The following is a 14,115-nucleotide window of genomic DNA, read 5'->3' on the forward strand; positions in this document are numbered from 1 at the left end:
GAACCTGAAAGTACAATGCAAAAGATCAAGTCACTTAATACTGCATTTAAAACTTACACAGTGGAACTTCAGATACAGATGTGTAATTCATATGGATAGACCCTTTTTAAGAAAGTATGACTGGTTAAACAGCACAGTAGGTTAAAAAAAAAATCTCTGCCAGTAATGTCTTCATGACAAAATGTGGCTTTTGTTCTATGAAACAGAATGGCTGATCTCTTTGGATGTTTTTAATATCTGACATTTAACTGAAGTTATGGTTAAATGGTTAAAGTGTAAGTGAGAATAAACTAAAACCATTGGGTACAAGGCAAAACTGCATGTTTCAGACAAATCTGTTCTGCACTTATGAATTCAGAAAATTGCTATGGTGTGGAGAAAGAGGCACTTAATTAGCAAATACTTCTGTATAGAAAGGATCTGAAACAAGCAAGCAAATTCCCCTCAGTTTTCAAGGTTCAAATGACTCAGTATCTTTATCAATTTAGAGACAGGTACCCACAGGTGGCACTTGTGCTATCAAGTGATAAACAGCAGAATCATGTGCAGGGTTGCCACATCTCCTAGACAGAAATATCTGTGCAGAAGCTGTGCAGCTGGTCTGTGCATGGGCATGCACACAGGTATACACACAGAGACCTTCTTCCAGAAATCCTAGAAAATTGCTGCTTCCCTTAAAGTTCTGCCCAGATAAAATTTCTTGGCAGAGAAGAAAGGCATCCTTCGGAAACGTTCAATGCAGAGTAGGCCTCGATAGATGCTAAATGATAACACTTGTTCGTCTGGACTCCACAGTTCCATGTTATAATACTTATATCCAAAACTGTGTTTTTGAGCAGCTTCAGACAGCTGCCACGTAGAAAGCAAAGGAAAATTTCCAGTGAAATATTTTGCTCTTTACTATACCATTTTCTCAGTTCTTTCTTATCAGGTAGAGATGGGTTCAGGGTTGCATTATTTTACAAGCCTTGAAAACAGCTGCAAATTTGTCCTCACACTAGACCGATGACAGCATTTTTTCCCTCATACCTTCTGCTCTCAACCCTATTCTATACATGGGAAACTACAGCAAAGATAATTGAGTGGGTTTTAGCTAGATAATCTGATTCAATATAAGGAAAAACATTTTTGTCATGAGGGTGACAAAATATTAGAAAACATTGCCCAGAGATGCTGCAGAACCTGCATCCTGGGAGATACTCAAAATCTGACCAGACAAGTTCCTGAGCAGCCTGATCTAACTTCACCTGATCCGAGCAGCGGGTTGGACAAGATGATCTTCAGAGGTCCTTTCCAATCTAAATGAATCTATGAAATTAGCAATATTTTACACAAGAGATTAAAAATTTGACTGAGTTTCTAACAAAATAACTTGTTCTACATTTTGTGGATTTTGAAGATAAAACAAATAGATTAAGTTAGGACTGGAAATTGACAATTTGTAGCTGCAAACATGGTGCTATCATTATGTATGAGAAGAAAGAAAATTACGAACTCCGTATTGTAACACTAAAAATTGTAACTAAACCCCACATCAGCCCCTTTTATCTTTTTATCAGCATACTTAATAGAATCATCATTATTCTAACTTTTTTACAGAAACTGTATTATCATCATTAAAAAGCTGTACACAACAAAATATGCTCCAGAACATTTTATTCAATAGCTAATTGTGTCTCACATTCACAAAATAGACACACTTAAATTATACAGAAAGCTAATTACACAGAAAGAAATGTCATGATGTGAGAAGTTTATGAAAACCTCTAATTTAATTCATTTGCAATTAAAAAATAATCAAAGAATTAAATGTCTTAGTTTTTTTCAATTAGCACTTTTTTCTCACTCACAGTGAGACAAAAGAAATTATTTGTAGAAGACACCAACTTTATATTAAGTTCCCATAGGTTTTTTTCACAGAAGAAGTTTTAAAATGTCTTTAAAAGTTTCCCTCTTTACTGTCAGATGTGATACCATATTCCCCCACTGCCCTTGTGTCCATTTTCTTAATGGCCAGATACTGTTTTTAGGCATACATGGTGTTTTGCATTATTATCATGCCTAGAGACCAGATTTCAATCACAAAGCTTTTCCCAGTCTTTCAAATATAAAATGTACGTAGAACTCAATCATGATTCATATCATTTAAAAAGTATACACACTGATTGTGTAGCGTTCTTAATTAGTTTGAATCAAACAGTATGCATAATCTTACTCTAAGACTCTAAAGGACACAGCCTTAAACAAAAGAATGGTACTTTTATGCTTTGTTGATGGCTACAAAAAGCATTAATAAAGAAAATCTTTATTCTCTAAACACACATGAAAGGGCACAGTGAGATTTATACCCTCAAAATACAGCATAAATCACTGTCACAGTTTATCTTCCTGAAAATGATGCTCGAATATAGCCTATGATGAGACTGAATACATCTGAGAGATTTATATTTAATGATCTGCTTTAATCTATAAAGAATCAAACTATGCTCTGTTCCTAATAAAAGGAGACCAGCCTTATCTAAAAGGATGAGCAGTAAGCATGATAATAGGCGTAGGCAGCAAACTAACTGTGTTAAACCTACAAAAAATAAAATTTCAACAAATCAGTATCATAGATCATCATGAGGAATGGGCTGCCTCTGTGATACTGATGCAAGGATTTTACTGATTTTTCTCCGAGTACATTTTATACACACAGTTTACTTGGTATCTGCAGTTTCTTTAGAAAATATTTTAAGCATCATAAAAAAGACTACTAATTGTTTGGCATTACTTGAAAAAATAAAAAATAAAAGCTATAGAGAGCTAGCACTGAAGATGAGCGATCAGTTTATTAAGTGCTGCTTTCCTTCCCTATCCCAATGAGTTGTGTATTTTTCTCTATGCACTTTTCACTGCGCATGTTATATAAATGATGTTTACCAGTGTCAACATAAAGTATAAAATCTTTTATAAAATGAAATATAAGGTAAACTATAATTTTAAAATACCATTCCTATACTGCTCATTACTTATTATGACTTATTATACATAGTAGCTTCAGAAGAAAATAACCATGTAAGGTCATAGGAAGGTATTTAAGCTAAAAATAATGCCACTGACACATTGAAGTTTTTCTTTTACATTTACTTTAAAGATACATTAATAGGTATTATGAATATTGTTTAATTGTCTATTCAGAATAGTGAGAAAAATCCTCAAAATCAGCTCTGATGGCAAACAATTCTGATTATAGCTCTACTGCTAAAAGTTTCATTTGATCAGTTCATTGAACCCACCAGTGGAAACTTAATTCACTGTCAGCTTGCAGTGGGAAACACTCATGAGCGCCTAACCATTCACTGCAGAAGTAATTTTAGAAAACAAATGCTTGCCATATTATTTTCTGCTTTCAGAGATCACAGCAATGTCTTGGATAATAAGTGATTGGAACTGAAACTTGCCTGAATAAGTCTACATTCTAAATCCCATTTTTCAAAACAAACTTGGACCTACATACCTTTTATACTAGTTTTACTCTTCTGGATAGGTATTTTATGTAATAATTCTAGATGTGCTGGTACCATCCGTGGTATAATGCCAATAAACAGACAAAGTTACTGTGGTCATATACCCGTTTTCTGCATCTACATAAAAATGTAACTAAGTCAATATTATAGAAGTACTACTGTAATTTAGCAGGATAAGTTCAAATTACTTCAACTTCTGCATGTGGACAAGACCTATGCAGTGGTGGGCTATGTATGCTGCAAAACAGGACACACTGCATCTTAGCTACCACTGAAATGGTCATTGTAAATTGACTAGACATTAGGTACCAGATTTAATATCCATTCATATTCTCAGATACCGTGTAAGATAAATGTTGTTAGGTAATAACTGTTAACAGTGACCACCAAATTTTCTTCTTTGTATATCGGAAGTAACTGAAAGTGTGTCAGAGCAGTTCTGCTCTGCAAAATGATTGCATGAAATGTCTATTTTATTCAAACAATCCAGATATAGCACTAATATTGTATAGTCAACTGATAAATATATATATAGTACTGAGGCATATGATCAAAATCTCTATAATTTGTAATAGATGACATAAAGTGTGTCTCATTCTCTGGTTTGTATTGGACCTTAAAGAAAATAACACAATAGAAACTATGAGTTTTAATGTCTATACACTATATACATACATATACACTGGATACACCTATATTGGTATCTTATGGTACAACACAATGTTAGTATACTAAAAATTATTTCGAATCCATATGAAGAGAATATTTTAGTCAAGGCAGACTGAATAAATTCAAAGCTGTTACGGGCCACTCCCAGAAGATCCAGTAACAACATTTACATAGTCTACATATGTTCTGGCTAACTGAGTATAAGCCAAATGAGAATAACACCTTTCAATATCCAAGCACTGTGACTGAATCAAGAGACCATTTTCATCTGAGAAGGAATCTGCATCAGAGGGTACAAGTACCTCTCCGGCAAAAAACATCTGACAGAAAGAGATCCCTTCACGTTCTGGATAATTTTGAAAGCCTTGTAAGATATTTGAGAGAGATACCTGAATTAAAATACTTTTAATGTCTGACCTGGAAAATATGATATCAACTACATTAAGGTTTAACGTGAACCGTTAGCTGCGGAGAAAGGAAGTATTCTCAGGCAGAAGCACTAATTTTGAATCGTTCTCTCCTACCTACAAAACTGAAAATTGTAGATGTTGTCAGATTCACTGAATGCAAAGCAAAGCTTACTTCAAGAGTAAAAACTTTAATCTCTGGAACTATACTTGCTATTCCTGCAAGTATGTAGATCCCACAGATGTGCCATAGACTACTATTTTTTTAAGCCAATGTTCACAGAAAATGGAGTGAGAACTCCACAGTAACATTACAGAAACTGAAAGGACAGCGAACTAGAATCTTTAATAGAGCTTGTGACTTTCTCACTTCATATTTTTCTAAAGCGGGTGTTGAATAGCAAAGAATACCATTTGAGATTGATGTATTTTAATTATCTTTAAAACAGCAGCTGTAGAAACCTCCCATATATTACCTTGTTATTATGTCTCATTCCTGACCTAGAAGGATGCCCTCTGGGAAAGAGCACTCCATTCAGTTAGTATTCTTACTAAAAGATTGCTGCACAAGCTCAAATGATTCTGAACTGTAGAATCATATTAATATTAAGCAACAGACTAATTTCAAGAGTGCATTTTATGACGGTCAGCTTCTACGTGCAAGATCATGGATTCTGGTCCAAACCAGTAGTCCATAGTGAGCTAGTGAGAAGCAGCACAGCATGTCAACAGTTGTCACAAGTTGTGTTGGTAACTACTCCCACGTACACAGCAGAACTAAATAATATTAAGGCATTGAACCACCAAGCTCAGTAGTTCAGACAAAACTGAACACAAATCTTACACTGAGTAAAATGCATAAATCAAAGTAGATCTTTAAACGCATATGTTATCATTATTTTTAAGTTGCTTTCTCTGGTTTTCCAGTCTCTTTGTTTTACACTCTTGTTGCCTTACCTAGGCAGAGATCATGGTTTGGATTACACAGGTGGTTTGCTCTCTAGTCTTTGTTGCATCTCCTCAGATTTTGAAAAATAAGAGAGTACTGTTAATAAGTTTCTTGCTTTTACAGCTAGGGAATATTCTGAAGTTTGAGCCTTTACACTCTGGACAGACGGCTTATATAAAATCTCAGAGATGCATACAGTCAACCATTAGTGAGGAAACCTAAGAATGATGATTTAAATGACAGCTATTTCAGTGCTAACCACTTCATCTGAAATATCCACTTAACAGTTTCATCCATTATGCATGGACTAATCTGCAGTCCCTGAACTGTCCTCACCTCTGAAACTTCATTTAACTAGCAGCATAGCAAAGAGAATAGGGACCTTCTTCTATCTATGTTAAGCAAGACGAGTCAATCTGCAAGATTCTACACACTGGAACTGTGAAGTCATAGCTTCATGCCAAACAGCTGGTAAAATAGTATTTCCAGAAACTTAAAATACAGTGTGGGAGGGGAAATGGGACTTCTGCTTGCAGCTGACAGTCCAGACCTCTGTTTGCAGCTGCAAACTATTTCATGGACACCTTCAGCAAAATAGTCTTTCCTTTCTGGCTCAGCAAGAAATAAAAATAGCCCTGTGGCAAGAGCTATGGAATTTAAGTTGTAAGTGGGATATAGGGATGAAGTTCAAGTTCCCGTAGTTCTAAGTTATGGTGGTCCAGGAACGCCCCAGCTAGTCTCTGCATAGATGAGCGAATGGACTGATTGGGAACAATGGATCAACGTGAGACTAAGTGATTGCCTGAACTCCTAAGTAGCCTCACCACAAAGAATTAGCTTAATTGTTACAGGAGCTCCTCAAGGTGGGAACTGGGGACAGTCCTGGAGGCTTTCCCAGGCAACTCGTGATGGCTAGACCACCTGATAGGCACCATTTGTATACTTCAAACGGTTAATTAGCTACTTGGTTGGAGAATCTGGCCATCCCAGAGACTTCTTCAGGCAATTTCTGCTGTAGAATGGACTATAGAGAAAAGATACTTGCATAGTATCATAGTAGAAAACCTGAGGAACAGTCACATAGGAGAGTCTTTTGAACATACTTAAGATAGTTAAGAAATGTTTTGTACATAATTTAAGATAAATAGCAATGAATCATTCCTGCACTGGATATACAACCATAGGCCAGCTGGAAATAAAGATTCAGCAGAACAGCAAGTCAGAGCATTTCACCCAATACAGCTGAAGACACTGTCGCAAGGACACTTATCATCTAGACAGCATGTGATCATCCTGTTCAAGATGCTTGATTCCGCACTTGAGTATTACCCTATCCAAAGACCCTCCCAAATGGTTTAACATTCTGGTCTTTGCAACAGTCTCAATGGTGTACTGATCAAAGCACTTCGATTTTCATTTGATCAACAGCTAAGAAAATGGCAGTAAGAACAGATGAGACAAGAGCTGGTCTAGATCTGATTTACATGCTGTAATTCAAGATTCACAAAAGCAATTCTCTAATTGCCTGAATTTTGTGGACCTAATAATGAAAAAGGCTGCCATTTATTTAGGCCTCTTCCACTTGTTAATAGAACTTTTCAAAAAGAAAAATCACTGGTCTCCCTTAACATATTTTAACCTGTGCTGCATACTGTCATCTGAAAAGTGAAGATAGGCATCCAGGAAAAAGACAATTCAGGTTTTTATTGACATTTCTTTCCCTCCTCTGCCTAATCAGATTCATGTGTTACCTAAAAGGCACTGAACATTCACACAGGTTAATATATAAAAAAAAAAATTGAAGTGTTTCTTTATCTTTCATTAAAAGCAGAGCAGAATGATTAATAATTTTCATTAAGAGCTGGTGTCACTCCTCTAAATACAACCCCAGAGCTACATTCCCAAAGTCTGTTGCTGACAAAAAGCAAAATTCTGGTTCACTCTCTTTGAATATGACTAAGAAAGCACATGGGAAGAATACAGGGAAACTTAACAGAGCTCAAGGTGAAAAGATGTTCATTTTGAAATTTTCATGTGCATCCCTTCTAGGCAGATCCATTTTTCTATTCAGAAAAATAGCATTAGGGAGGCTCCCCGTTCTTTGAAAGTCTACCAAGAGGTAAAAAAAATAAAATGGGGGGGGGAGCAAAAGTTAACTTTACAAGCTGTAATTTTTGGTGGCAGAATTGACAATTACATCACATTCTAATTTGCCAGGGTTAACTTCTGATTCTATTCTTTTGCTATTTCAGTTTTATGTTGTAAATTACTTGTCTCTTCAAACCAGCTTCTCTTTCTGTTGATCATGCTCTATTTCTTCTTACCCTTTGTTATAGTGGAAATATTCCTAAAATTAGTTACCCAGGATAAACTTATAAACTATTCATCCTTTAAGCCTCAATAACTGGCTTCTCTTCCTTGGGGTCCTGCTGCTTTATAATTTTCTGATGTCTTTTTTAGGTTCAAACTCCAAAAGTAAGCAACCTAAACTTACTTCCAAATTTAGAAGTTTGAGGTTTTATTTACACTTCCACTGCTTCACTCCCAACACTACACTGTGCCTGTTGCCACTTCAGGATTGGTCTTCAATATCACTCCTCCTTACATGATCTCATCCTCCTATTCCTCTCTCTCCGGCATCCTTTTGTACAGCTCTACCTCAGAAGACACCAACGGGAAAAGGGGAAATCGATGCTGCAGTTGGTCCCTGTGTTAAGGAGATGGCATTACCCTGCCACACTTTCCTGTGAGGAACAGTCTGGATGCAGTCATAAAGGTTTTTGAGAGTCATACCGGATCCATTCATCAAGATCAGTAAGATTCACATTCAAAAAATCTGAACAGGCCACAGAATTTTGCACAGTGGATGGAAAGTATTTGGAAAGTAACCTTTCCAAATCTGAAAAGGGAAAAATGTTGAGTTTGTAAAATCTATCAATTTTTGAGATGTATTATAGCTTCTGACTTGAACCTACACACACACAAAGCAATCTGAAAATAATACACGAATTCCAAGTGTACTCCAGTGTATCTGGTTGTTGCAAAGGGCATAACATACATGGCAATGAACAGGCATGGGAAAAGAGCAGTAGAAATACAAGGTCACTCTAGAAACTTCATCTTATCTCTGAATGTCTTTGTAGCTTTTTTAATTTTAGTTCTTTTTTATTATGAAGTGGTGAAAAAAATGAGTTAAGGATCTATTTGCATTGATAAGTTAGCAGGAAATTCCATGAAGACAATGCTTTAAATGAGCACACAAAATTCTACTGAGGAGGGCTACAAAGCCCTGTGATACAATGCAAGATAGCACTACTACAGTATCTTCTACCCTATTAGAGACCTTTACTCTATAAGGTGCTGAAAGACTCAACTTACGCTGCACTCACTGCAAGGAAGCCATGAAATTGAAGCCATTACCTCATGAAATTGAATCCTTAAACATTAAGTTACTCAGTAAAAGGTTCTTCATTGTTAATTTTTCTCCCGTAGTATTTAAAATACCTCTTTTGGAAAAGTTTGCATTTATACGTTTCCTCATGTTTTCTCCTTCCTGCAATTGCACACTGTACCCAAATACTTTTTTAACAGTGTTTTCTATTACAGAGATATCCGAAACACTGTGCATTGTACCCTAAATACTGATGGGGCAGTTAATGGAAACAAACCCCAAATAATTAGTAGGTCTATTTAACTGGAAAACAAGATGTTGTAAGCAAAAACAGTAACAAAGAAAAACACTTAATCTGTCTGGGGATCATCAAGCAGCTGAGCCCTGCTTTCCCAAACATCCGCATCCCCAACAGCTCTTTGTATAGACCTACCTCAGAAAATCCGTGCAGGAAAAAAGGAATTTGATGCTGCAGTTAATCCCCTGTGGTCAGGGGACAGCATTACTACATCACACTCGCCTGTGAGAAGCATTTCTAGATCCACCCTCTAGGTCTAAGGCTGCTGAGGGTCACTTTTAGAAAATTCAAACAAGCTACATGAGACATCGAGTGAAGATATTTCTTCTAGCACTGAAAATGTGTTGACATCTTTTGTTGATTTACAGAAAATTATAACGCAACTCAAGATTCATCAAGAATAATTTCTCACTGTCAAAATTCAGCCAATATATTAGAAATGCCGTTAGCAGAGGAAAAATTAATTATGCTGTTATACACTGTGCAAGGATAGAGCAGGTGATAAGAAAGTGTCTGACACCATATTAGCACAAGGCTTCTTGCTTCCCTCAAGGAGTTTGATGGTTGACGTGGTTCTGAAAGGAACAAGACATCTCGGGCCTTTTACATGGGGGACAAGTTCTAGCCGCTTTACACATCCTGAACTATTGGTCACAGAGAACTGAGCAAGATCAGTTCCCTTGCAGGCAGATGAGCTTCAAATGGCACATCAAGAGCTTATCACTAAAGAATTATATGTAAAGATTTGGCAGAGAAAATAGATTGTATTAAATAACCATTTAAGATCTGGCATTTAACAGCAAAACAAAAAACCACAAAGTAGGTCTGAGAAGCATCTAATACTTTCTAGCTTAGCTTTCCTGCTTAGTGTGCAGCATTTATTAATGATGTTAAGTAAGCAACCAATAATGTACTAAGTATAATACAATATATATCATGAATGTACTAAATTCTTCTTAGCAGTTTAACAGTTAATTCAGCAAATAAAGTTTTCACAGATTTTGAGAATATTAAACTTTTGGGCTGAAACCATGTCTAGAAAATGACATCCCAGAGACTTCTTTTCAAAAAGTTATGATTACTCGAAAGAAAAAAAAAAAAATTACCAAAACCCAACATGTTACCTTCACTGTAACTTTTACTTTCAGCACAAGCTATAACATTTCTCCCACCTTTAAAAATTACTTTGAGACCAATGGGTTAAGGGCGCTATAAATATTTCAGATATATCTAGAGAGTGCCAATAAAATCTTTATACAGCACCTCCAAATATTGTGTATATACTACACACTTTTACTGAAGAATTCTTTTAGAAATATTTTACCGAGTTTTAGAAAATTTTATTCATTCTACTTTTTATATCATTCCACTGGTAAAGCCATCCATGGTACAGTGAGTTCGACTATATGGGGGTATAGAAGGAGAGGAAAATTTTAACTCATACTTTTATAACTTTCAAAAACTACCTGACATCAGTTTTCTATCATAACGATGATACTATTTCAAAGTAAAATATGATACTATTTGTTGGAGCCAGGAACAAGTTCTGTGATCTCATCTGAAAAGCTAAAGAAATTTTTATTTCCAGTCCTGATATGCAAGATTCCAGATCAGTCATTACAAACCATTAACAGCCAAGCCTAAATGAACTACTTCAGGATAATTCAACTACACCTATTATTGCCATTCTTCAAAATGCTGGTGGATTTACTGAAATGTAGAACAGATATTTTCTTCCTCAAATGCAAAATAGCAGGCTAAACAAATTAATTTGTCTGAATGGAGAGGAGGGGAAGGGATTAGAGCAGAAACCATGACGTAACCAACTTTCTTGGATCTAGCTGAAGCTTCTGTGGAAAAAGCAGGCTCATACAATTTTTGCTACTACACTACTTAGCTTTCTTGTATATCAACTAATATTTTTTGCAAGAATCCATGAGAAGATCAAAATCAGACTAAATTCTAAGTAACCAAATACTGCCAATGTCTCCACTTCTGTTATTACATAGTTCCAGGATGTAACATAGAACAACGGTAACTCATTTGCAGTATACTTCACTGTGCATGGTGCAGACACAGATTAGAGGATGACATAATGGATAAAGCACTGGCCTTTCACCCTTGGGATTTTGTCCAGCCTGCAGTCCTATCAGATAATGGTCTTGGCAATCTCCACTAGTCTCTTTTGGACACTAATCCCCACTACAGAATCTCTATAATTCATCATTTAATTTAATACACCTGGCAACCTTACCACCAGTTCATTCTTTTGTTACGTAATGCCCGAAGTGAAGTCAAGGGTGGTTAATGCTCTGACAACCGGCTATTATCTCCCATAACAGCTGATTTTGAGGGGATTATTGCAGTCATAAACCATTTTATAAAAATTGGCAAATGGTAGAGCAGTGTAACAAAATAAGGTGATATTTAGAAGTTTTATCACTGATTTTCTACCAATCTGTAACGGAGTTGCTAGCATCCAAAAAATGCTGGAGAGGAAACTTGAGATTAAAGGTACAGATCACAGGCCAAGAATCTGAGGCCTGAACAAACTTAATAGCCAGAAAAGTTTGACTATTTTGAGGTTACAGACGCTTTTTTGTCTTTTTTTTTTCTGTCAAATAGTATATTTCTTCTTTATTTTGTCTCAATTATTAGTTCACCTCTTCCCTTGATCAGCATTCTTCCCTTTTCACTTTGAAGTATTTCATCACTGTTATTACTCCAGTTTTAGATCCACAGCTTTGTTCACAAATGAACAAGGGACTTCATTGCTATCAGGATGAATTGCTGAGGATATAAGTGAGCCTTCAGGGAGCTGTACTCAGTTTATGGGATAAGAAATCAGCTCACTGAAACTGTGGGAAAGGTTAGGAAGATGAGCAGTTGAGACTCCAGACTAAACTACAATGGCATTACCATATGAGCAAACAGACAATAAGTACCAAGGTACTCACAGTCAAGCAAATTGGCGAGCAGAATTCTCACTGGAAATAAGAATCAGTTCTACAAATTTGTAAAAAGGCTTTAAAAATTTCACCAGCTAAAATCTAACAGAATGTAATTGTTGTCTGAGCACTAAATTTTGTTACAAAAGGCAAAATGATGTGGTAGACATCAAACTGAAGAAGGATAATTGAAAAAGATATCAGATGCAAGGTCCTTCTGGGCTCTCTGGTAGGTCCACCCAGCTACATCTGTTCAATGCCATTTTATATAGCATAGGATAGTAGCATTAGTTGGATGCTATATATTTAATCAACAAAATTGTTTCATAGAATGAATTTTGCACAGTGGAAAAAAAAAAAATCACTAAAAGCCAGAAAATTTTGAACCATAGACACTCCTGCTCTGACTGAGAGGCATTACTAAAAATGTCCAGTTTAATAAAATATGATCTATTTCATGGAAGCTTTACAGAACTGTGTTGAAGTGAGCTTCTGTATTTCATGTCTCAGGGTATCGTCTACCTGTCTTTTTTTATGCAGACTTGACTTGAGCAAGCTTTCCTTCACTACAAGGAGATGTAAATCCCTGCCTGCCCTTTGAACCAACCGTTTTAGGTAAAAGTCAGTGTGGTGCTGAGCTCAACTTTGTAAGCCTATGTTTGGTTCTGTACAACTGAATTTTATGTTAGTTTTTATACTAACTTCAGTGGCAAAAGGTTCAATTTCTAGAAATCCAACCAGCAACAGGAAGTGTTTTATAATGTAGCACAGAAAACTAGTGAGGTCTACTCATGGAATGCAAAGAATTTTGCAAATTACAAGCATAATAGAATAAAACCGAAGGCTTTATTTACAAGAACAAGAAAAAAGTTTGCGCATGGAATTTTAAGATTACTTTGCTAATTCATTGAAACCAAAAATCAGCCAAAGCAAAAGCTGCAAATGCAGATACTGCTCTGATGGAACAGCAGACCCACTGTTTGGCAAACTCTGGTAGGAATGTGTGTTTATTGTTGCGTAGAAGCAATTGTGCGTAGAAGCACTACAATTTCTTTAAGAAAATCTTTCTGAAAATGCTGAGTTAGTAGATAGAAAAATAAATGAGATTTTACATTAAAACTGTCCACTATGCTGAAAAATATTTAATCCTTCAGGCACTGTGTATATACACCATGAATTGTTTGAACCGTCAAAGTGTTACAGCAAGGACATTAAATAGACATCATATTCCTTTATCTTGACATTTCAACCAACTGAAGGCAATTGCTGCTCAGACTGTCATAGTATACCAGTCAGTATTAAAATTACTATATAGCCTTTAAGTTTATCTTTGATTAAAAACTAAATTTAGCTCTACTTTATCATTTTTGTAGCCCTACAGCATTCATGTGTTCTCACAGTTAAGTTAAACTAAATATTTAATACACTGTTCTAATTAGCTACAAACTATTACCTGATTTAAGTCTGTAAATGAATGTGAAAAGGCTCTGGAGGCCTAACGTTAACCTTCATCCACTCCAGTTATATGAGAGAAATTACAGGCTCTAATTAGACTCTCTAAACTGCAAAGAAATAGAATTTTCATAACCAGCTTATTAAAAAAGGAAGGCCCCCTTGGGACGGGGCAAATTGCTTCTACCCTGATCCGCTTATCCTTGTACAACACCATACAGAAGACTCATGTTGTCTGACTTACACAGCTCATATTTCTCCCAAATTAATGAGCACTCAAATTATTCCAGCTGCCCCCTTGGCACGGGGAAAAAATTGAAAATCTATGACTGCCAAGTGACATGTATAACCCAGCTGCTAAAGAAAATGTGCTTAAGGGGACACAGCTGTTGAGGTGCCTATTTACATTAAAATAAGTCCATGGATACAGAACAAATGCCTAAAGACAGCAAACAGTGTATAACACTTTGTTTAACCCTTTCATTAAACCAG

General features: G+C 36.0%; 1 protein-coding gene across 1 annotated transcript in view; it reads right to left on the bottom strand.

Annotated features, from left to right (window-relative positions):
• Nucleotides 1–14,115, bottom strand: part of CACNA2D3 (calcium channel, voltage-dependent, alpha 2/delta subunit 3) — a 481,287-nt gene that overhangs the window by 173,003 nt on the left and 294,169 nt on the right. The window contains exon 13 of the mRNA XM_009334218.1: nt 1–4. This exon is cut by the window's left edge and continues 58 nt beyond it. Coding sequence (XP_009332493.1) covers nt 1–4 — 4 coding nt within the window. The remainder of the gene's footprint in view (nt 5–14,115) is intronic.

Source organism: Pygoscelis adeliae, unplaced genomic scaffold, assembly GCF_000699105.1.
Source record: "Pygoscelis adeliae isolate BGI_AS28 unplaced genomic scaffold, ASM69910v1 Scaffold411, whole genome shotgun sequence".
NCBI lineage: Eukaryota > Metazoa > Chordata > Aves > Sphenisciformes > Spheniscidae > Pygoscelis > Pygoscelis adeliae.